The sequence below is a fragment of the Buteo buteo genome, chromosome 18 (assembly GCF_964188355.1).
Source record: "Buteo buteo chromosome 18, bButBut1.hap1.1, whole genome shotgun sequence".
NCBI classification, from domain to species: domain Eukaryota; kingdom Metazoa; phylum Chordata; class Aves; order Accipitriformes; family Accipitridae; genus Buteo; species Buteo buteo.
In genome coordinates, this window is record NC_134188.1 from 14255657 (window position 1) to 14281838 (window position 26182).

General features: G+C 38.7%; 1 protein-coding gene across 1 annotated transcript in view; it reads right to left on the reverse strand.

Moving 5' to 3' along the window:
* DYNC2H1 (dynein cytoplasmic 2 heavy chain 1) overlaps positions 1-26182 on the reverse strand; it is a 189028-nt gene that overhangs the window by 42894 nt on the left and 119952 nt on the right. The window contains exons 82-83 of the mRNA XM_075050027.1: positions 25861-25965; positions 5669-5785 (exon numbers count right to left, since the gene is read on the reverse strand). Of these exons, the coding sequence (XP_074906128.1) occupies positions 5669-5785; positions 25861-25965 (222 nt within the window). The remainder of the gene's footprint in view (positions 1-5668; positions 5786-25860; positions 25966-26182) is intronic.

Here is a 26182-nt window from a genome sequence, read left to right on the forward strand (position 1 = left end):
AAAAAATACAAATATTATTTTACATATTTTAATGTGGTAAGATTCTTCAGTGGGCACATCACTAAGAAGTTAAATAGTCCATTTACAGATTAGTGAAATGTTGGCCCATATTAGGTAAAATTTTTGTTTTATCACTGATTTCTGAAATTCACTGACTACATAAATTCTACATTCTGTCAATTTAGCTGTATTATATACTCTAAATTATTTAGACTGACTTTTGTAGGATGAAACACTGATGTTCAGTACAAAGAAATACCCAGTCAAATGCTGTCTATGATTTTATCTAAACTTGGACACTAGATTACAGAACACAGAAGTGATAACCATACGGTATTGAAAGTGTACAGAAAAAAATATGTCCACACTTAAAGACTATGACCAATTATTCCAGTATAAATTGTACAGGACAAACCTATGTCAAGTGGTAAATATTGTTATGCTTCATAATCATCAGCACTTAGATGTAAAGTAACTATTTTCAAAGTATTTGTAAGATAATCCTTTCTGAGTTAATCCTTGATTTACATACTCAGCACTGGAATAAAAATGTTTAAAAACATACTTAATCTTTGTCTACATATTAACAAGCTTCTGAGCATTTTTTGCCTCTGGAATAAAAAGTAGCTGATTTTAAAAACAGCGTTGAATTTATAAATAGATTAGCTAGATTCAGTTCAGACCTATACTGGGTACTTTCTGAGTTTCAGTAGTTTGAAACAGGTATTCAACCATTGTTTCCAACTACCCTTTGTGATAAGTACATTTGACAGGTAGAAGACTAATATTTGCCTCTTCTAAATAAAATGGAAAGTATTGTCAGCATCTATCCCATCTGCCTCTACTTTACTACTATCTGTATCCAACAGATAAAAGAAGATAATAATAACAACAACAACAACCTCATGAAGTTCAACAAGCAAAGTGCAAGGTCCTGCACGTGGGTCAGGGCAATCCCCAGTATCAGTAAAGGCTGGGAGATGAAGGGATTGAGAGCAGCCCTCCAGAGAAGGACTTGGGGATACTGGTGGGTAGAAAATTGGACATGAGCCGGCAATGTGCACTTGCAGCCCAGAAAGCCAACCATATCCTGGGTTGCATCAAAAGAAGTGTGGCTAGAAGGTCAAGGGAAGTGATTCGCTCCCTCTACTCCACTCTTGTGAGACCCAACCTGGAGTACTGTATCCCAGACAGTCCAGAGAAGGGCCACAAAAATGATCAGAGAGCTGGAATACCTCTCCTATAAAGACAGACTGAGAGAATTGGGGTTGTTCAACCTGGAGAAAAGAAGGCTCCGGGGAGACCTTATTGTGGCCTTTCAATACGTAAAGGGAGCTTATAAGAAAGGCGGAAAAAGACTTCTTACCAGGGCCTGTAGTGACAGAACAAGGGGCAGTGGATTTAAACTGAAAGAGAGGAGGTTCAGACTGGATGTAAGGAAGAAATTTTTACTGTAAGGGTGGTGAGACACTGGGACAGGTTGTTCAGGGAAGTTATGGATGCTCCATCCATGGAATTGTTCAAGGTCAGGTAGGACAGGACTTTGAGCAACCTGATCTGGTGAAAGATATCCCCACTCATGGCAGGTGGTTGGACTAGATAACTTTAAAGTTCCCTTCCAACCCAAACCATTCTATGACTCTATGATTCTATAACAAAGAGTCTGCAGTTGAAGGTAAATGCTTCCAAAACTGAGGGGGAAAAAAAAAATTTACAGACTTCAGGAATAGTTTTTGTGATTTTACTTCTTCATACCTGGGAAATCATGTTAGCTCATATTCTGTGCTCATTCATGCATAAATAAAATAATGTGTGATTGTTAACTTAAGCAGCAGTTCAATTATTTTCTTTGTTCCAATTCCCAGGTCTTTATTTAAAACTTCTGAAAACAAACATGATGCCTTCATTGAGCTATCAATAAAGAATTCGAATGTAGAACTGTATGCAATGTATGTGGACTTTTTAAAGATGCCTAGACTTTTTCAAAGCTTATAGGAAGTACTAGTTGAACAGACTATGAAAACTAATTTTAATAAAGGACATTATTATTCAAATTTTTTGAAACACTCAAGCAAATGTCCCCCTCAAAAACCCTACACAAGGTCAGAGGCCATCTTGTTCTAAAGGAGATCTTCAAAAGATAAAGAAATCAACCTGCTAACAGCATAAAAATGTTAGAAAATCAAAGAAATTTTAAGGTAATATAGAATCATAGAATGGTTTGAGTTGGAAGGGACCTTAAAGATCATCTAGTTGCAACTCCCCTGCCATGGGCAGGGACACCTTCCACTGGACCAGGTTGCTCAAAGCCCCATCCAACCTGGCTTTGGCCACTTCCAGGGAGGGGGCATCCACAATCTCTCTGGGCAACCTGTTCCATGCCTCACCACCCCCACAGTGAAGAACTTCTTCCTTATGTCTAACCTAAATCTACTCTCTTTCAGCTTAAAGCCATTACCCCTTGTGCTATCACTGCATGCCCTTGTAAAAAGTCCCTCTCCAGCTTTCTTGTAGGCCCCCTTTAGGTACTGGAAGGCTGCTATAAGGAAGGTCTCCCCAGAGCCTTCTCTTCTCCAGGCTGAAAAACCCCAACTCTCTCAGCCTGTCTTCACAGGAGAGCTGCTCCAGCCCTCTGGTCATCTTGGTGGCCCTCCTCTGGACTCAATCCAACAGGTCCGTGTCCTTATGTTGCTAAACACAATATTCCAGGTAGGGTCTTATGAGAGCAGAGTAGAGAGGGAGAATCACCTTCCTTTACCTGCTGGTCATGCTTCTTTTGATGCAGCCCAGGATATGGTTGGCTTTCTGGGCTGCAAGTGCACATTGCCGGGTCATGTTGAGCTTCTCACCAACCAATATCCCTGAGTCCTTCCCTGCAGAGCTGCTCTCAATCCACTCATCAAGCCTGTATTTGTGCTTGGGATTGCACCAACCCATGTGAAAGATATTGCACTTTGCCTTGTTGAACTTCCTGAGTTTTTTTATAGGAGTCTTTTATTTTAAGATATTACAAGCAGTGAAAATGTAGGTCAAACACAGATGCATACGGTGACTGTACAAATACTGGGCAAGGAGAGAACACAGAAATATTCCATAATTCATTTTCCTGTAGTTAAAATTAAGCAGAAGAATAAATAGGCACCACAGCCTTGATTCAGGCAGACACCTAGTGACATTTGAGATGTCTCATTCTGTCTCTATGTGCTACTCCAGCAGTTCACAGGTCTCCTGCAGATTCTGGGTTATATCTGCCAGGCCATGAATATTTGATGGTTTCTTTAATAGTGCTAGAAGCCTAATTTTTAGGAAATCAAATTAAGTCCTTATGACAGCATTGATTGAAGAGAGCATTTTATATCTCTAAAGAAAGTTCTCGGATACAGTGTGGTAAAAAATGGCTATTTTCAAATCAACAAATCCAAAAGTCAGAAAGAAACTAGCTGCTCAGTTCTCTGAACCGGACAAGCTACAGGGTAACTCACAGGAGGAAACTGAAGAATGGCAGGATGGTCAGTGGCAAGGGATTAGCCAGAGTTTACCCAGACTTTATATATCAGTAAGGCTGATGCTAATCCTTAGCAAACAGATTGGTTTTGTAGCTAAACGAGGCCTCCTGCATACACAGAAGTACTGCGTGCTAAGTACAAGATTTAATTAATATTAGCTTTTTTTGAACTTAAACATAATACAGTAAGCATAGCAAACATTATATAAAATTTTTGTATCCAGTGGTCCTGTAAAAAAAAAAAAAATTGCTCTTGCTAGGAACAGGCCACACTAACTATGTCTTATGCTAACTGTGCAAGGCCCCAGTACTGGCCTTCTAGACTTGTTATCAACTTGTTAAGAAAGCTTGTTGTTTGAAGCGGAATTCAGTACCAGGTGTCTCCTGTTGTGATGTGAAGTTGAAGCATAGCATAATAGCGAAGGTCTTGAAAGTATGGGCACACGTTGAAAAGAGAACTATGAAAAACAAGCTGATGGTCACCTAGTGGTCATTGACAGAGAGCAACATTAAGAACTGCCTAGACTGCTTTTGCTTTAAGACAAGAAGACACAATTAAGCAGGAAAGAAAAACAGCCAAGTGACACAATAAGGTACTTACTGCAGCCTGAAAAATAACCCCATCTAAGCATCACCCAACCTGTAGTTCAGGAACAGAGGTAAAAGGCTGAAAAATCATATGAAAGGAGATCTCAGATTTGAGGGTGACAGCCAGGGAGAAAGATGAGGCCTGCGTCAAGTCCAGCTTCCCTTGTCAAAGAGGTCTCAGGCTTGATTACCTCCACCTGGGTGACTAAGACCATCAAGGACCATAGCCACCATTGGTGAGTATGTGGCTTCAGCTTCATGGTACTGCATACTCACAGCTAATTTATGACACAAGGTTTAAAGAATAAGTGATTTGAATTTGCAGTGCTAATAATTAATAATGATAAAGAACTAGTCATTAGCAATGTGTGCTGTTAATGAGTATTAATGTAGTGCAGTTTTGTTTTACTGTTTAAAACTGGCTTCATGTATCATTCTTCCAAACACTACAATCAAAATCTCTAATTTTCTGATTGTTTATGTATACACATATGCAACAGTTTCATCTAAGCTTTTGCAAGGATGGTTTGCAGGCCTAAATGTATATTTAGCTCTAGTCAGTAAGATATAATGGAAGGTGTCCCATTGAAATATACTGCTTTTTCTTACAGGATCACAGACCTGGTTAACAGCAGTCTACGTTCAGAGGCCACAGATTTCAGCATGAAGTTAGTTAGTACCAAAAGATTATTTTGACAAAAACATGATGTATCATACACTTAGCATGGATTAAATGAGAATTTAATGAGAGATTTAAAAATGTAATTGCAAATTCTCATGTGCACCTCATGTCACTTCTTTCTATGTGGTTATCTGAGTAAGGGAAAGGCTTTTCTCATTCCAATATTGTTGTGTACAAGACATTTTTAGGCCACAATGTCTGTGATCTATTACTTATCACTGAGGAGAAAAATAATGACCAAATGCCTAGGTAGGCACCTAGCATGAGGTGAGATGGATTCTTCCCAACTATGCGTAGTATCTGCGTTTCAAAGAGAATCCGCACATGTTATAGCTAAACAGACACCCACAATAAGAATTCAGTGGTTGGAAATCAAGCTTTATAATATATGTAAAAAAACCCCACCAAATCGAACCAACTCAGAACAACGAAGGAACAAAAAGGAAGTGAGACTGGATATTGTAAGCATTGTAGCAAGGATTTTAATGAATCTCAATTTAAAGCTAGTACCATATTTCAATATTATACAGGAAAGCCTTAATTTAATATTCAAAATTATTAAACATTGCTTTGTAAATATTAGAGAAATGAAGAGACTAAATTCAAATCTAAAATATATTAGTGTTCTTCTTAGAAACACACACAAGATGTTAGTCTCATGTCTTGTGAGTGTGGTCTCACCTCCATATGGAGAAAAAAGTGATAGCCTGTTATCCCACATACAGACTTCATAGCTTATTACATACATGTAACATTGTACTTCCCACCTCAAATGCATTTAATTTTCTTTTTCACTACTTATATTCCAATATTCAAGATAGTTCCATAGACCTTACTTTTAATGTAGTTACTGAGGGAAAAAAGTTGTCTTTTCAAATTAGTTGCTTTCCTACCTGATTAAGTTTCTTCCATAGGTTGAGAACAGGAGAAAGTTCAGTAGACCATATTTCTCTATCAAATTTGCAGCCAGCAGTTACTGACCTGCTCAGGATCCGAAGCTGTGAAATGACCTGAGTGATGAGAATACAAATGCAATCTTGAAGAAGGATAAACAAACTTATTTTAGTACAAAAATGTGATACAATAGCAAATATTTTTCTATGGACTAGACTCTTCTGCATACTTAATTACTAATCATGATCTATTCAAAACATAAACAATACCCATATCCAAATATAGAACATACTGGAGCCTCATTCATATTAAGCCCAAAACAAACAAAAAGATCCATATTTTTCTTATCACAGTCACTGTCTTTTTCAACTATAATTTAAAAACTAATAAGGTGTAAAATTAATTAAAAAGCCTCTTTTCCACAAAATCTACAGAAAAAACTCAGGCTCTGCCTTTAACTAGGCTTCATCTGTAATTGAAAAGAGAAACAAAAAAACAGAATAGGTAACCAAATACATATAGTACCTACCAGGCATCAAAATTCCAAGACAATTATACTCAATGCCTTCTGATCTCCCATGGATCTCTTACTTACTTAGATATTCACGCTACCTCAAATTATTTAAATGCACATTTATAGTTTAAAGCAAGCAAGCAATTAAAAGAATAACTGCAAAACTTTCAGAAAGAAGGGGAGCTTCCAGTTCATTATGTCCAACTGCCTTTTATTGTTAGCAACCCTGGTAACTCCACACATAAACTGATCAAATATATGTATACATTTATAAAGAAAGAATAGTGAAATTAAAATCCTTCAGTGATATTGCAGCCTGTCCCTTAAACTGTATATAAACCCCCTGGTATATTTAGGTATTTTAGCAAAATTTTAGATATTTTTCTCAGTGCATTTTTTGCAGGACATGTTAGAGAACAACTAAGTAATTCTCTCCTCTTTTGCTTGACTTCAGAGAATTGAACTTTATAATAAAATATTTATTAATTGTTCAGAAGTACTGGACTATTTAAATGTTAGACAGAATAAGGCAGGAAATCAAACTTTCTGCTGGCTTTTGACTTATTTTCTATTCTTGAAAGATATGCAATGATATAGTGTTTCCTTTTGTTTTTAATTTTCTTTTGCTGAAGCAAACAGCAGCTTATTTATCAACTTCGATATGGACTATGAAATGCTACAAGATCATAGTACACTGAACCATTTTAACTTATATAACATTTACTATCATTTTATTCTTATATTAAATGTCTTACAAGACATAAAAGATAAATCTACATGAAGTATAAACATGTAAAATCTATCTGTATAACACAGAATCATAGAATCATTTAGGTTGGAAAAGACCTTTAAGATCATCGAGTCCAACAGTAAACCTAGCAGTGCCAAGTCCACCACTAAATCATGTCCCTAAGCACCACACCTACACATCTTTTAAATACCTCCAGGGATGGTGACTCAACCACTTCCCCCGGCAGCCTGTTCCAATGCTTGACAACCCTTGCAATGAAGAAATTTTTCTTAACATCCAATCTAAACCTCTCCCCTGCTGCAACTTGAGGCCATCTCCTCTTGTCCTATTGCTTGTTACTTGGGAAAAGAGACCAACACCCACCTCGCTACAACCTCCTTTCAGGTAGCTGTAGAGAGCGATAAGGTCTCCCCTCAGCCTCCTTTTCTCCAGGCTAAACAACCCCAGTTCCCTCAGTTGCTCCTCATAAGACTTGTGCTCTAGACCCTTCACCAGCTTCATTGCCCTCCTCTGGACACACTGCAGCACCTCAATGTCTTTCTCATAGTGAGGGGCCCGAAACCGAACACAGTATTCGAGGCGCAGCCTCACCAGTGCCAAGCACAGGGGGACGATTGCTTCCCTAGTCCTGCTGGCCACTCTATTTCTGACACAAGCCAGGATGCTGTTGGCCTTCTTGGCCACCTGGGCCCATTGCTGGCTCATATTCAGCTGGCTGTCAACCAACACCCCCAGGTCCTTTTCCACCGGGCAGCTTTCCAGCCACTCTTCCCCAAGCCTGTGGTGCTGCAATAGGTTGTTGTGACCCAAGAGCAGGACCCAGCACTCAGCCTTGTTGAACCTCATACAGTTGAGGTATGAGCCAGCCTGTCCAGATCCCTCTGTGGAGCCTTCCTACCCTACAGCAGACCAACACTCCCACCCAACTTGGTGTTGTCTGCAAACTTACTGAGGGTGCACTTGATCCCCTCGTCCAGATCATTGATAAAGATACTAAACAGAACTGGCCCCAAAACTGAGCCCTGGGGGACGCTGCTTGTGACCAGCCGCCAGCTGGATTTAACTCCGTTCACCTCCACTCTTTGGGCGCAGCCATCCAGCCAGTTCTTTACCCAGCAAAGTGTATGCCCATTCAAGCCATGAACAGCCAGTTTCTCCAGAAGAATGCTACAGGAAACAGTGTCGAAGCCTTTACTGAAGTCTAGGCATAACCCACAGCCTTTCCCTCATCCATGAAGCCGGTCACTTTGTCATAGAAGGAGAGAGATCAGGACCTGCCTTTCATAAACCCATGCTGACTGGGCCTGATCACCTGGTTGTCCTGCATGTGTCGTGTGATGGCACTCAAGATGATCTGCTCTATAATCTTTCCCGGCACCGAGGTCAGACTGACAGGCCAGGACTTCCCTGGATCCTCCTTCAGGCCCTTCTTGTACATGGGTGCTGCATTTGCAAACCTCCAGTCAACTGGGACCTCCCTGGTTAGCCAGGACTGCTGGTAAATGATGGCAAGCGGCTTGGTGAGCACTTCTGTCAGCTCCCTCAGTACCCTTGGGTGGATCCCATCTGGCCCCATAGACTTGTGTGTGTGTCTAAGAGGTGTAGCAGGTTGCTCACCATTTCCCCTTGGATTATGGGGGCTTCCTTCTGCTTCCCGTCCCTGTCTTCCAGCTCAGGGCGCTGGGTACCCGAAGAACAACTGGTCTTACTATTGAAGACTGAGGCATAGAAGGCATTAAGTACCTCAGCTTTTTCCTCGTCCTTTGTCACTATGTTTTCCCCTGCATCCAGTAAAGGATGCAGGTTCTCCTTAGCCCTCCTTTTGTTGCTACTGTGTTTACAGAACCATTTTTTTTAATTGTCTTTTATGGCAGTAGCCAGATTAAGTTCTAGCTGGACTTTGGCCCTTCTAATTTTCTCCCTGCATAACCTCACAACGTCCTTGTAGTCCTCCGGAGTGGCCTGCTCCTTCTTCCAAAGGTCATAAACTCTCCTCCTTTTTTTCCTGAGTTCCAGCCAAAGCTGTCTGTTCAGCCAGGCCGGTCTTCTTCCCTGCTGACTCGTCTTTCAGCACATGGGGATGGCCTGCTCCTGCACCTTTAGGATTTCCTTCTTGAAGAAAGTTCAGCCTTCCTGGACTCCTCTGCCCTTCAGGACTGCCTCCCAAGGGTCTCTCTCAACCAGGCTCCTAAACAGGCCAAAGTCTGCCCTCCAGAAGTCCAAGGTAGCAGTTCTGCTGACTCCCCTCCTTATTTCTCCGAGAATCAAAAACTCCAGCATTTTGTGAACGCTGTGCCCAAGACAGCCTCCAACCATCACATCACCCACAAGACCTTCTCTGTTCACAAACAACAGGTCCAGCTCCTTCCCTAGTTGGCTTCCTCACCAGCTGTGTTGGGAAGTTATCTCCCACACATTCCAGGAACCTCCACGACTGTTTCCTCTCTGCTGTACTGTATTGCCAGCAGACATCCGGTAAGTTGAAGTCCCTCATGAGAACAAGGGCTAGCGATTGTGAGACTTCTCTCAGCTGCTTATAGAATATTTTGTCTGCCTCTTCATCCTGGTTGGGTGGTCTATAACAGACTCCCACCATGATATCTGCCTTGTTGGCCTTCCCTGATTCTTACCCATAAACACTCAACCCTATCATCACTCTCATTAAGCTCTAGACAATCAAAACACTCCCTAACATACAGGGCTACTCCACCACCTCTCCTTCCTTGTATATACCTTCTGAAGGGTTTATAGCCATCCATTGCAGCCCTCCAGTTGTGCGAGCCATCCCACCATGTTTCCACGATGGCAACTATATCATAGTTTTCCTGCTGCACAATAGCTTCCAGTTCCTCCTGTTTGTTGCCCATGCTGCGTGCATTGGTGCAGATGCACTTCAGTTCGGCTACTGATCCTGCCACCTTTTTGGGGGGAGAAGCCCTAATTCCTAAGTGGCTATTCTTAGGCACTTTCATGGTTTCTAACACATCAATAAACCTTGCATCTTTGATGCTGCACGGATCTCCATCCCCTGCCTCCACTGAAGGGGAGACTGAAGGACCTTGCTAGCACACCATCCCTCAAACAATGGCATGCTGCCCTCAGGCTGATCTCCAGCAAGCCTGGTTTTATCCCTTTCCCCCTTCAAATCTAGTTTAAAGTTCTTTCAATGAGCCCTGCTAACTCCTGTGCAAAGATCCTTTCCCCCCTTTGAGATGGGTGAACCCCATCTGCTGCCAGCAGCCCTGGTGTTGTGTAGACCGATGTGTGATCAAAAAACCCCCAATTCTGCCAATGACACCAGGCTCAGAGCCAGGTTTTGATCTGCTGGCTCTTCCTGTTTCTTCCCTCATCATTCCCTGCAACTAGAAGGACAGAGGAGAACACTACTTGTGCAATATAAAAGCAATCACCAATAATGGTTTGTTGAAAGAGGGGCGAGAAGATTATTCAAACCATGAGCCTTTGTAGAAGCTGCCTGTTTTAACTAAGGTCAACTAATCATAACAGTATTTATATAAAAAAATTCAACAGAGTAATTTATTTGTGAACAGTGCATCTAATAACTATGAACAGCATACAGGAACTGCTACTGAGTATCTTCTCCACTCTTAGTGGAAAATTCATACACTGTGGGTTTTTTGCATTGTCAGCACAGAAGAATATAAATTGCAGGTATTAATAAAGGTGGGGTAGTCAAACTTAAAATGTCAATATTTATTTACCTAGTTATTCAATTAATTGTGCATCTCAGCTTTTTAATCTACTGCATACTTTATGGGTTTCTGTGGATATATGCTGCTATGATATTGACCAACACATTATAGCAAAAAACCCACACATTTAGAGAAGTGAAGAGAGATAATGAACAGAATGGAAAGCAATAAACACAATGAAAGATCCCATGTGGCTTCATATGGAACTACTAGAAAGCCATGTTTGACCTGAAACATAAAACAAAAACTCATGGAAAAATAAAAATGAGGAAATGTCATGATTTTAACTTTTCCCTCCCTGGAACTTAGATAAAAACAGATTTCTAGGAACCCAAAATCTATTTCTGTTCTTTACTCATGTACACAATGAAGAAAGAGTCTTGTCTTCAGTAATTCACAACCACTGCAAAAACTGCTACTTCACGAATACAATATATAATAAACACAGGCTTATATCTAAGTCTTGTATTTATTTCAGAGGTAATCTATCCTACAAATCATACAACAAAATCAAATTTGGAATTTGGAATATTACAATTTGGAAAAGAGGAAAGTAATAAAGTCAAAAATATATTGTGAAATTCTGTGTCACTGAATTAAAAAAAATCTAGGATCAATCATTTCTGAACTAAATATGATTACTGCTCTAAGAATACAAAACAGAAAAGATCTGCTAGTCAGATAACTGCTATTTTTTTCAAGACTATGGAACAGATAAAAGGATTTTTATTTTTGTTCAAAAAGCTAACAAACTCCTTTCTAAATCCACAATGTCAAAGCAGATACTCTACTGCCATCTACCAGTTTTAAAAGGATGTAGCGTTAGCACCAAAACCACTTCAATGTTTCATTTCTCTGAATGAAACAATATATCTCTTTACAAAGCTGTTCAAGGAGATATTTCTGTTTTTATAAGACTTTACAGCTCTAACTAAAATACAATGTTATAACATAGTCACTTTGGTAAATATTGGAAAAGTAGTAACTCAGTGCAATGCAACTATGTCTTCATTGTGTCAAGACAGGGAAGGGGTTTCAGTTTGATATGCCTTCTGACAGAACTACATGCTTCCATACTGTTCCTTGTAGTTTGGCTGCAATTAACTGCATGGCTGTGAAAGTAGTCTAAGACTGAGCTGCCAGTGAAACCTCTCTGACTTTCAGTCTGTCTATGTCCCTTGCCTACAAGAACAGGGTCCATGGAGGTTGTTAGGATGAAAGTACTTTAATGGCATTCATAACCAAATCATTCATACTGCACGTGGATGAGTAAGAAACAGTGTAGGTCTACACTTGCTCTTTTGTTGTTCCCTCAAGACCACCTCAAAGCTGCACTTTCACTCAATGAGGATGGGAAGTAGGACTGGACTCAAGACAGAGATACCTGCCTTCTTAATCAAAATACAAAGCAAACAAGGGAAAGACATTGACACCACCTATGTCTTCCTTTATACAGAAGAGGATCATATACCTTTGACACCAGGAAGATCCTCTGTAGAGCAGGGGTTCAGTGGAGGAGGGAAGAAAAGCAGCAGGATGCTGCAGATGGACACCACAAGCCCACTACTAACCCAGTCAGTATTCTAGTTGCACCTTCTCCCAAACAGTAACTAGGGGGTTTACTTTGTAGAGGTTTCCAGGATACATATTACCTGGAGAACATGATGCTAAAAGGAAGGCCAGAAGACATGGCTGACCTTAGCTAGTTATACACCCTGACAAAATGTAAGAAAAACAGAAAACTGCAACCTGTTCTTAGAAGACAACAAACTTCTCATATGCAGAGGACCAATATATTCTCATATATATATAGCACCAATCCTATGGGAATTAATAAGGCTACTTGAAGCACTGCATTGATTCACTGCAATGGTAAAGAGCTGTGTTTTCTGTTAGAGCACAGTACTGTGGCTTCCACTCCATTATGCAGCACAGCACGTTTCTTTCATGCAGCGCCACAGTATATACAGAATACTCCCCATATTTTAAAAATTCTTGTTAAGTACTCAGATTGCTCAATTGCAGGTTAATAATAAATACAGTTTGTTATTACTCATCAATTTCTTCTAGAGCCTATTAGTCATGTATTTGTGATGTGGGATGCGTTTAACAAATGTCAGTAATTATATGCTCTGCACAGCTCATACAAGGGTTATATAAATGCTAAATTTTTTTAAGAAAATAGATTTATGTTCATCCTGACATCTACAGCAATAACACAACAAGTTCAAGATTAATTTCAATTGCATGCTTTTCAATAATTATACCCATATTACTCTATGTGGCATTATTAGAATTATGGAGGAGCAGTAGATATAAAATTAGGTACCAGTGTTCAGAATCCCATTAAGCTAGATTTTGAAAGAGAAGATTTAGTCTGTTGACAAACACACAAGAAGGTACAGCTATCATTATATTACAATTGTACCTTGAAAAATAACCACACACCACAGCCCCGCTATTCTATATACAGTAGGAACACTGCAGTCAGATGTATGACTGTAATATCGGGTGGACATACTCAGCCTAACTTTTCTTTAGCTGACTTGGATAATATCAGCAGTGGAGACTTGGTGTATAATCTCAAGCATGATCCAGCAATCTAAGTGTTCCAGGTGTACTTGCACACCCTCCCATACACATGCTGTCTCTGTTGCTGTTATTAACGAAGTTAAAACCAGCACTGGAACCATACTACAATCATATATCTGACTACAGTTTTAGGAAGACAGAACGCAGTTTTAGTCTAAGTAAATAAGATATGCAAGGAATGGTGAGAAGAGGTACAAAATCTATCAGTGACTTGCTGAAAATAAGAGCAGGTCAGCAACTAATTTAAAAAAAAGAACCCAAGGACAAAATGCTGTTTTACTGAAGTCAGTGAGATCACTGCAATTACATTCAATGAGGCAAAATTCACTTCATGTTTCCCAACCCTGGGTCTTATTCTGTTTGCCTTACTAGATTGCCCTACAGTTTTCCATTATTAGTTTACTATTAGTTTTAACTCAACAAGTATTCATTGCAAAATAAAAAATAGCTATAAAAAAAGATAATTGGGGTTTTTTTCTACTAAATTTCTAAGTTTCAAGCACAGACAGAAGAGTAACAGTAATTATTTAAAATTAATACTATATTTAGCAGCTACACTAAGGTGTGATGTGCTATTCCTTTTGACTTCTAATGTATTTCATTGAAGAAATTGTTGTTTCTCTTTAAGCAATCACATCTATAAAAATAATGCATTCAGTATGAGATTTCTGTGCTAGTGTAATTTCTGTAGAGTCTACAGTTAGGCAACGTGCTTTTTGCCTGATTTTGCAAACCTGACTTTGTTCAGATATCATAGTTTACTTAAGTCAACCTGATGTAATGTGTGAATATTATTTCTGTATTTTGAGTTTCTGCTAGAACAAACTCTTATGTTTTCAAATGATTCAGCTGCCATTCATGACGAGTCTGAAATGTCATGGTACAAATACGTGAAAATATGAATACAGACACAGGTCATTTCTACACACTTTTAAATATTCTCTAGAACAATGTGCATTCTAGTCCTGTACATATCCAAATTGATATTTATAGCAGTGATCTGCAAGAGGACATTTTTATCGAGTATGAGAAATAAAACACACAAGCTTTGTACTATGTCAAAGAACTGCATCAACAAATTTTTCATGGGAATTATATCTTAAAAGCTTGAATAAAATTCATGAGAGACTGCTAGCTTATAAAATTTTAACTCAAATTAAGACTTACCTTTCAGTAACAAAAGCCCTTTTAATACCCTTGTTTGTAACTGTATATATTTTTATTTCAAAATGTATGTTAAAAAGCTGTATTATTAATGATCACATTACTGAAGAAAATTTCTAAAGTGCTGGTTAACAGTCAACATTGCAAATTCAGGCAGGAATTATTATATATATATATATGTTCAGGATAGGCATGAGAAACTGCAGAGTTAAGATTTCGGACTTTAGGAAAGCAGGCACTGGTTTATTCAGGGAACTGTTAGCAGAATCCCATGAGAAGTGGGCATAAGGGAGAGGGAAAATTGAAGACAGTATAGCGGACAGCACATTACTTTCAGCTGATTAAAAAGGGGAATAAAGAAGTATTTTTGAGTGAGCTTCAGAACAAATCACCTCATTGTGCAGAAAGACCAGGATTTCCAGCAGAATGACTGTTGGGGTAAGCAGTGAGTGTCTCAATGGATTGCAAGACAAAAAAAAGGAACATATAAGAAGCAAAACCAAAGACAGAAAAAGAAAGAAGATAAAAGCACTGCTTGGGCACTTCAGGATGAAATTAGAAAAGCTAAAGCCCAGCTGGAGATAAGACTAGCAGGGAACATTAAGGGTGAGATGGGTTTCAACACATATGCAAAATTTCAAAGAAAACATGGGGCATTTGAGGAATCCAAGTGATCATAAGCATGAAGTATTCAGTGGCTTCTGTGCATGGTTTAGGAAGGAAAGGAGCAGCTAATAATGGGAGACAAACAGTCTACTTAGAGAACATGAATATACTCATACATAAACATGGAGTTAAATCCAGCTGGCGGCTGGTCACAAGCAGCGTCCCCCAGGGCTCAGTTTTGGGGCCAGTTCTGTTTAGTATCTTTATCAATGATCTGGACGAGGGGATCAAGTGCACCCTCAGTAAGTTTGCAGACAACACCAAGTTGGGTGGGAGTGTTGGTCTGCTGTAGGGTAGGAAGGCTCCACAGAGGGATCTGGACAGGCTGGCTCATACCTCAACTGTATGAGGTTCAACAAGGCTGAGTGCTGGGTCCTGCTCTTGGGTCACAACAACCCCATGTAATGCTACAGGCTTGGGGAAGAGTGGCTGGAAAGCTGCCCGGCGGAAAAGGACCTGGGGGTGTTGGTTGACAGCCAGCTGAATATGAGCCAGCAATGGGCCCAGGTGGCCAAGAAGGCCAACAGCATCCTGGCTTGTGTCAGAAATAGAGTGGCCAGCAGGACTAGGGAAGCAATCGTCCCCCTGTGCTTGGCACTGGTGAGGCTGCGCCTCGAATACTGTGTTCAGTTTCGGGCCCCTCACTATGAGAAAGACATTGAGGTGCTGCAGTGTGTCCAGAGAAGGGCAACGAAGGTGGTGAAGGGTCTAGAGCACAAGTCTTATGAGGAGCAACTGAGGGAACTGGGGTTGTTTAGCCTGGAGAAAAGGAGGCTGAGGGGAGACCTTATCGCTCTCTACAGCTACCTGAAAGGAGGTTGTAGCGAGGTGGGTCTCTTTTCCCAAGTAACAAGCAATAGGACAAGAGGAGATGGCCTCAAGTTGCAGCAGGGGAGAGGTTTAGATTGGATGTTAAGAAAAATTTCTTCATTGCAAGGGTTGTCAAGCATTGGAACAGGCTGCCAGGGGAAGTGGTTGAGTCACCATCCCTGGAGGTATTTTAAAAGATGTGTAGGTGTGGTGCTTAGGGACATGATTTAGTGGTGGACTTGGCACTGCTAGGTTTACTGTTGGACTCGATGATCTTAAAGGTCTTTTCCAACCTAAATGATTCCATGATTCTACTTAGATCAGTGAAATCCAGATAAGATTCATCCACGGCTGCTGGCCCATGTGATGGCAAGGCTGCTCTTCACTGCATAAGAAAAATCACAGCAGCAGAGAAAATCCTTACTGCTGGTAAGGGTAATATTATGCCTGCCTTAAGAAACGGATGGAGGATTCATGGAATGCAGACTATTCCACCTAATCTCTGTCCCTGGAGAGATCACAGAACACATCAACATGGAATCCACTTCCAAACGCTATAGGGAAAAAGAAGGCAATTGGAAACAGCCAACATGGCTTTACCAAGAGCAAACAATGCTTGATCAACCTGATTGCCTTCTGTGATGAAATGACTATGTGAATGAGGGAAGAGCAGGTGATACTGCTAATAAGGCTTTTGACATCATCTTCAATTGCATTCCTTTTTTGGAAGCTGAGGAAGTATGGACTTGAAGCATGATCTCGAAGAATGGGCTGGGTGGAAAACTGGCTGTATTGCTGGAGTCAAATGGTAGTGATTAAGGGCTGGACATCTGGCTGGCAGCTAGTGAGAAGATAAGGAAACAAGGGTTTGATACTGGGGCCCGCACCATTCGATTTCTCCATGAACAACTTGGATGATGGCACACAGTGCACATGGACAAAGCCATAGACAGTGTTGGCAACAGTTCCACTTAGAGAAGGAGGCTGGACTACATAAACTCCAGAATGCCCTTCTAACCAGCATTTCTATAATTATGTGATCTAAGAAAACTTTCTAACCAGGATTCCAATCCTTTCATGCCAGCTTATACTGGTGTGCATGTCTTTCCTTCTGTTTCTCATGCATTAATTTTAATTTAAGATGGCATTTACATTTTTAACTTAATTTAAAAAAAAAACAACCTGTCTTAATCTCAAACTGCACTCTTGAAAAGTTCCTGTTAGTGGGCAAGTAACAGGTCAGTCTCACAAGCACACATTCTTCCATTAATGTGAATGATGGCCTTGCCTAAGGATGCACCATTAGTTGTGGGAACCATTCACTTGCTTTAGCAGTTGAATAAAATAAAAATGATAACAAACAAAGAAAATTTGAAATGTGTTGGTCTTTCACTGCCCTGGAAAACAAAACAAACAAAAAAAATCTGTTTACTAATTAAAAAAAAATCCCTTTTTCATTTCTTAGCATTTCTAAGAAAATTATCAACATCTTTGAGACAAGCACTATAACCTGCATGCTTTAAGATGCTTGAATTTTCACTTCTTCCTCCTGGACTCTTCAATTTTAAATTGAATACTTATATATGAAATGAAAGTGTAATAACTACATTTGGATTGTTACAACACTCAATGCAGAAATGGGAGAAACAACTGTTTCAATTCCTGTCCCAATGAATATCGAATTTTTCAAATAGTCCAGCTTCCAGTAGAAGAGACACCCTCCCATTTCTGCATAACGAACAACCTGGTAGTTATGGCAGTTTTCTTTCATCTCTTAAATGATCATTAAAATGTTCATTATACAATTTTTAGAAATGCTGTTGACATTATTACAGAGTTTGATCCTAAGTTCAATGGATAGAAATAAGTACTTCCAAAAGATGATTCACCCCCTTATTTTAGACACCTGTCTAAGAATGGCACAAATTATCCCCTGTAGCTGCTTGTCCTTCTTTAGTAACAAAAAAAATGGATAACTAGTTAAGATAAGGTGGCTAATATTCATATGATTCAAGACATGAGATGAATTACACTGGGGCTTCTTTGTTTTAACTTCATTTGGCTTTGAATCAGGCTTATCATATTTTTCTATCACAGCACCTAGACATTTAAAAGAAAAACAAACTCACATGAAATTATTCCAATACTGAACAGGGGAATTAGAAGTGGCTTGAATCAATAAATACATCACGAGTCTTTTCTAGTGGGATTTAAACAAAATATCCTCTAAGACCTGAACTACAAATCTGACAGAACCTCTGTGTATTTCAAAGATACGCTTTTACTCCACAAAATCTGGTTTTAAAATACCATTGACTTGTGGGAAATGTATAAAAGAATAACATCTAAATAAAATATTGGGTATTAACACAGGAGGTATTTTAAGAAATACTAAAACACTAACTGAAGAGAGTATTAGTGAAGGAAACAGGATTTCACAGGTCTACATAATTCACTCTATGGCAGGTAGGAATGTGTTATTCTTTGGAGATGGACTGTAACATACAGGAAGCCTAGGTAACCATTAGATTAGGCACCTAACTCTGAGAAAAATAAAGCTTTGATAGATGAATATCATCCTTAGTATAGAAAATATTTTTTTCTGTTATGCTAGTTTATCTGCCATCCTGTAATGAATACCCAAAAGAGTATGTCCATACTGGTAAATAAAAAGGGAAGTTTGTGACGGAAAAGGCTCCTCCACTTGCAGATGTGCAATTGCAGAATGAGTAGAAACAGGTGAGGAGGAAGGAGTTCTATTGGGGAGGCATATGGACTGCCTGAGCCTGACTCATGGATCAGTACCCGTGCCATTCAGAGAAAGTGGCAGGTGACCATGGACATGGGGACCCGGGTGGTGTTCTCCCCGATTCTGCTTGTGAAGGGAATGGGACAGGAATGGATGCACGTGACTGTGCAACCAGGTCACAACATTTTGTGGCAGAGCTGGAATGTTGTAGACATGACTTTGGCTTTTACAGCTGTGACACCTTGTTTGAGAGAGAATGACAGCTAGGGGCAGACAGAATTCATATGACAAAGTGTAACAAAAGTATCAGCCAACAGGCTTGCTACTAGCAAGCAGAGCTTTAAACTACAGTTTGTCAGGCAGAGATAACCAAGTCCAAAGAGAAAAGAGGGGGCAGAAGGTCAGAAGAAAGCACCTAGAATATAGCATGATGGGAAAGGCATTCCCTTAAACGTGTCAAACAGCAAGTCAGTTATCTTGTTAACAATACAAAGAAGCACATTAAAGTTACAGGAATTGTTAAATTCTTTATGGTGCCTTCATGAATACCAGATGGATTCCATAAAGACATTTTGAGATTAGTTAGATGGGACAGAATAGCAGAATCAATTATTATCAAAAGAGCTGAGATAAATATCCAGGATTAAAAGACAAAGGTGTATCTCAGGGAACCACCATTCTGCAATTACTTTCAGATAATAAAAATAATGGAGCTGCTAACTGGGAGAGGTGAGAGTGATTCCCATCACTCAGTCTGAGACAAAACAGGTGAAGACAAGCATGCAGCTGGGTTTGAGAGAAAGATATCCTGTAAAATTAAATTATCTTATATCCTCTACCCTGCCACAGAAAATACTAGTTGGATTTGGATTACATTTGAGACTATAAAATTTGTCTGAAACAGGTTCCTAAAGCAAGTAATTTTGTTGCAAAATCTGAACCATCAGCACTGCAGAGTATCACTGGCCTGGTTCAAAAGCAAATAAAATTAGAAAGGACAAAATATAGGAGAAATACTCCCAGCAACTTCAGTTGAAGTGAATTGGAACCCACTTATTTGAAGTTATAAGTATTCACAGTTCAACATTTTTAATTGGTATATAAAACCTAGAATTAAATAATTTTATAGTATTTCATTGAAAAATTGGTAAGACACTACAGTCTGTGGACTCCTCAACAATCTGAAGCTCAAAGGATTATTTTACATTTGTGATGCCCTTAAGCACTTTGAAGATGTGGTGGGTTGACTTTGGCTGGTGGCAGTTGCCCACCAAGCTGCTCTATGACTCCGCTCCTCAGCAGGACAGTGAGGGAGAAAATACAACAAAAGGCTTGTGGGTTGAGATAAGGACAGGGAGATCACTCAGCGATTGCCATCATGGTCAAAACAGAGTCGACTCAGGGAAATGAAATTTATTGCCAATCAAAATCAGAGTAGGATAATGAGAAATAAAATCAAATCTTAAAACACTTTCTCCCATCCCTTCTTTATTCCTAGGCTCAACTTCATTCCCAACTTCTCTACCTCCTCCCCCTGAGTGGTGCAAGGGGATTGGGAATGGGGGTTGCGGTCAGTTCACTATATATTGTCTCTGCTGCTCCTTCCTCCTCACTCTCTCTTCCCCTGCTCCAGCGTGGGGGCCCACTCACATGAGACAGTTCTCCACGAACTTTAAAAAGTAAGTTTCAATTATGCATAAACAATCACCCCCCAAGAGGTCCTAAAAAGTGAACTTCAAGTCCACAGGCTTGCTTTCCACTTACCATTACTGGGATGGTGGACACAGAAGAATCAATGTGCTGTACTAGTATACAGAGAGACTGTAACTATCCTTTTTCCTTGGATGGTATGTGTGAGAAAGTGTACTCATTCATCCATGAAAATACCGAAAACAACCTATTCTTCAACCTTAGTGAGACTTACCTGTCTCATACAATAGTCTCTGTGAAGCATTATGAATCTGTACATGTAAAAGAATGCTGAATTCCTGATGCAAGGTATTATTAAAATTATTATACAAGGTATTCTATATAGAAATTAGCATTAAGCAAACTAAATGCTAGCCATATCGATTATCACTGGCAGTCATATTTGAAGAGTCTTGGATAACTTGCCAGTTACTGTATGGCTTTTTTCACAAAACGCTTTGCTATATTATTGGAGAATGTTTAGATTTACCAGTCAGCTGATCATACATAGCTACTAGTTATAGGCTGTAGTCATTTGCTGGCATAGCCATTCGACAGGATTTGATGGGATCACACAACACTAACAGCAGGTTTTAAATGTTACACTCTCTAAGGAGTGCCTGTAATGACTAAGCCTGCTGTGCAAAGAAAGGACAGAGACAAAACAATGGCTCTACATTTTCATTTCATCTTCCTAAGGTGGTTAATGGCAATAAGTCGTATTAGTTGCAGGTATGCTAAATTCTGCACAGAACAAGATAGCTTTTAGTGCTTTTCTAAGCTGTAAAAATACATACACAGGCCTGTCCATTTGAGTCTGTAAAAATTCTATTTATCACCTATGATAAATGTTATTTTGACCAAGACACTTTATGTATGGTTCTATTAAAAGTTACAATAAAGGATGAAATTGGTTCATAGGAATTCATAAAAGAACAGAAATACGGTCCCAAGAATAAGAGACAAGTACACCAGAAGCAAAAGTCCACTTCGCAAGAAGATGATTGGAGAAAGATCTAAATTTTCTCATCCACAGGGAACCTAAACGAAACCTTCACATATTGTGACTGCTCTAAACATTGGTTATAGGTTAGACTGGGAGATTAAACCACCTGAATACAGGCCAATATGCAGGAAAAAATACAGTGTTTATCAGATCAGAATAAAGGAGCATGACTGTAACTGAGTGGTGAGAACTCTTGCTGAGTGTGAGGAAACTTGAGTTGCAGCTGTACAGAAAATCTCTACCTGGTGTAAAGTAGACAGGATGAGCTATGCTGACTCCTGCAGCTACACTGTCAGCTGCGTTCTTTTCTATTTTAACTGCGCTGTTCTGCAGAGAAGACATAGCAAGAGACGTGAGATTACTGATGACCATGTTCAACCTAAGGGATGTTGTGTCAAAGGCTTGTTATAACAGTAGGAAAGGCAGAACTGAAGAGCCACAGTGAACTCTAGGCATCCAGCCTCTAAAAATTTATCTAGCTCTACCTACATAAAGCAACTAAGGACAAAATCTAGAAAAAAATGTAAGTCATGTTGCTGAGAAGATCACATCTATTTAAGTCAAATATTTTCTTAAAACCAAAATGGCTCTTACCAGTGTGCGTGCAGTATTAATACTCTCTGAATTACACTACAGAACATCGTAAGACATAATTTCTAACAATTCAATTAGTAATTACCAGTATTAAAATAATGCAGGTAGCGATATTCAGCTTTTAAATTAGAATTGAAGTTCTCTGCTGGAAAAAAAGAAAAGCTGTGAATATAATCAGTATTTGCAAGGTTACTGAAAAAAGTCCATTTCTTTTTAGTGCTGTTTTAGGTCTACCCAAACATTAGCAATGCAGTAGGTTACAGCAGAGATCTCTGCATGACTGCAAAATGCTGCACTGTGCTGCAGCAAATTTCTGCTAAAGCAAAGTGTGTTGCTGCAGCAATACAAACTATCATTCCTATACATGAAAAATAAATAATATTCATAGAAAGTCTACATAAAATCTACATTTCTATTATCTAAGCATTCCATCTTGTGTAGTGAAATGATGCCATAAAATGGTATCAGATTTCTTGTAACAGAATTACATTAGTTTAACTTAATGGTTAATAGAATAGATCATAGTGTTACCTGTTTTAATACTTATTTTAAAATACTCTGAAGTGATAAAAGATTGCTAACTACAATTTACTTAAAATACATGTATATCTGAATGATTATTTTAAATCTCTGAGCCTAAACATATGACTAAAGTCAAAATTGCTGTCAGCTGGTTTAAACAAGTAACTTCAAAGTAGGTATGTTTTAAAAAACCCTACTTCCCCTAATCCTGAGTTCAGTGGTGTAGATGATACAATTCTGTGCATCTCTGCATAAGGAAGATGTTAGTAAAAATACAGACTAAGAAATGATAATGGCTAGTAGATGAGAAACTATATGGGATAGCAGACATAAATTATAAGAGAATATACCACATACTTAGCACAGAATCAGTGGAGCAGTGGACATGGTATTAAATTTCACCTTTCTGGTGCTAGTGACATGGTGACTGAGCTGGTAGCAACTTATTTCTCACTACCTTATTCATTCAGCTTTTCTCTGCTTTAGCTTGGTTATGGATTTATGAGAAACACTCCTGTTAGAAGGCCACCATTTACTTTCAAATTATGAACCATGGTATCACCTATGGATCTAACACAGCTGCCAAACTGTCAGAAATGGAATGGGATTAGGATTCATAGTTACACAGAAACACAGTTTAAGAAAAATCTCCCATTTCTGTTATTTAAATTGGCTAAGACTTAAAGAAGTACCACAAACTATTATTGGAAGGATGAGGAAATCTCTCATCTGACAAAGAAGCAACTCACAGAGTTGTAACTACAACAGCCTCATATTTTCAAGATTATAATCCATAGTTTATAGATTATAATCATTGCTATGACAGACCAGTTCAGTAGAGTGTGAGTCTGCATTTAAATGCATTCATTACCTATTTCACTTCACACAGGAACTCTGAATCTATTCTGAATTCATGGAGGTTAACTAAGGACTTATTTTCAAATAGTAGTATTTTTAACAACTGCAGCTCTTAACAAGTTATGTAAGTGTAGCTGAAATAAAATAATCAGCAGTCTACAGTGTATCAGGCAGAAACAAAAGCATGTAAAGATGATGTTTATGTAAAAGATTTTAAGACAAAACCAAACAGAGCTGCATTGACTCTTGGTGCATTTTTTGGCTTTGTAATAGAGGAGTTCTTGAGCTCAGTGTATTACCTTATGCACCCTCACCCTACTGATTTGTCTTTATATAGCTTTACAGTTTCATGTGCTGATAATAAAAAAAATAATTTGACTATGGATAGTCAAATAGTCATCCATAATACAGCTATGGATTTAAGTGAACAGATATATTTAAAGAAATTTACCAGTACTATATTTGATATTCAACAAATGCAATACTGAAAGACAATTTTTAACAGAGCAAAGGTCTTGTACCAATAGGAAATTTCTGCATGGAGCCCTTTTTAGATAAGCGTGAGCAAACAATTAGATACTTTTTAAAAAAATGTAATTCTAAGTCTTGAAATTATAGGGAATTCCAGTTATAGGGAATTTCCAATTTATTTTGCCAAGAACGGTTGGACCAGATGATCCTTGAGGTCCCTTCCAACTTGGTATTCTATGATTCTGTGATTTAATTTTATTCCCCCCCCATAACTGGTCCTTATATAAGACAGCGTGCTACGGCTGTGCAGAAGATTAGAGAGGCCTTAATATACAGACCAGTTCACTTCACAGCTCTGATATAAGATTCTCAATTCAATCAACGTCCGTGTTATCTGACGTAATTAATTTACCAGTCAAATAAACTATGCTAATCACTAAAGATGAACTCACAGACTTAACTAAAAAGCAATGAAAAAAAAATAAAGAATTAAAGCTTTGCCTTAAAGTCCTAAACTTGCTCCATATTTGAGCTAAAAGGTATTAGAATGCCCAGCAAACCTGAATAAACAAAAGGTGGACTTTCACCTGCCTATGAGCATTACCAAATTTCAACTCAAACTGAGGTACAGCCACTTCTTAGTCGAACTCCTCCCCAGACTCTAGGCCTTAGTGGCTCAATTCAGTTGTTACACAGAATGCCATTTGAGACTCTGTATGTTATCCAAGAATATGTCATGGATAGGCAGATGTGACACAGCACCTTCAGATCTATGCTTTACTGGATCAGGGTAAACAAATAGTGGGAATCAGTTGCTTAAACACTGGCTTATAGTGCCATTTTGCCCCTGACTTCCAGTTGCTGGCCCAACAAGAATACGTGTTCTCTTGGGTCCTGTGTCATATTTGGCAGCTCCTAGTAGATGTCTTAAATACACTAGGGCATCTCCAGGTGATACAGGATACCAATTTTTAGGCAACTGAATTGACACCTAAGGGAAGTGATAAAATACTAGCAATGAAAAGCTTTGTCCAACAAAGCAAACAATGTATTGATGATGAAGACATCCTGAGTTCAAATCACTCCATCTTTTTCCTTCTCAGACTGACAAAACAGAAGTTATGAGGAGAATGAGAGAGATACTCAGTATTTTCTGGCTCCACAAACGGTGAGGTGAATAGCTGCCCCAGCTGTGCCATTAACAGTACCCAGCATAATGGGTGACCCAGGTCGCTTACCAAGCTGAGGCTTCTACATGCAACTCTAAAACGAATGGGTGAAAAACCTTTGATCACTGTCTATTATTCCAGCACTAAGATAACTGCATTCTCATACATTAAACTTATATTCCAGTCTGGACTATACTGCAATTAAATGATAGCTAAGAACTCTTGACTATGAAGTAGCCATCTGCCATATCTTACAGCTAAAGCAATAATGGAAATATTTAAAATTAGTGAATCTTTAAACTAAGACCTACAAAACCCCTGTATCTTACTTTTCATTATGTTGAGAGTTTCATTATGACATGTTTAAGTATTTATATGCTATTCTTCAGTGAGAACAACATTTTTTTTTTTCACAATTTCACATTTCTAATAGTAAAGGTAGAATTCTGACTGCTGGGAGAATTCTTCAGAATTTCTCTTTCAGAAAAAGCATAAAATATGTTATCCATATTCTATCTGTCAAACTATTATATTAGGATTTGGTGACCAAAACTAAAACCTTAACTTTCAGTGAACAGCAGCTGTAAGAACTATCTCATTGACAGAAGTTAGTTTAACAGTATAAATAGAACTAGTGAAACTACTTACCTACGTGGATACTCTTCAACATGAACTGAATTACATTATTGTAAACTTCCTCAATAATTCTTTGTCTATTTAAGCCCTAAACAAATATCTTTGTAACAAAAGATAATTGTTATTATATTAAAATATTCTACAGTTAAAAGTCAACATATTCCAAAAATTCCTCCATTTTTTCTGACTTTCTTATGGAAATTCATATTTATGAACAGGTGGTTGGATTCTCTAGCTTATACTGGACTCAGAAAAGATTCACAGGTCAATGAAAAACGTAACTTTACCTGGGAACTGATAATACGTTGTGATGAACGAGCAATATTAGCAGGCAGGCCAAAAAAGTCAGGTTTATCATCTTCTGGAAGGCTTTCAATAATATTACGATAATCCTGCATTAGAAGAAAAGAATAAACACAACTGAGGGAACTTTTTGTTCAGCTCATGAAATTAACAGTGTATGCTGAAAAGAATTTCATTAAGTGCACTGCATAACACAAAGATCAAAATAAGTATATAACACATGACATATCTTGGTAATCGTATTTATAAATGTCTTAATTTCATTTATAAAAAACAACCTTATTTTATATATTGTTTCCACTCTAA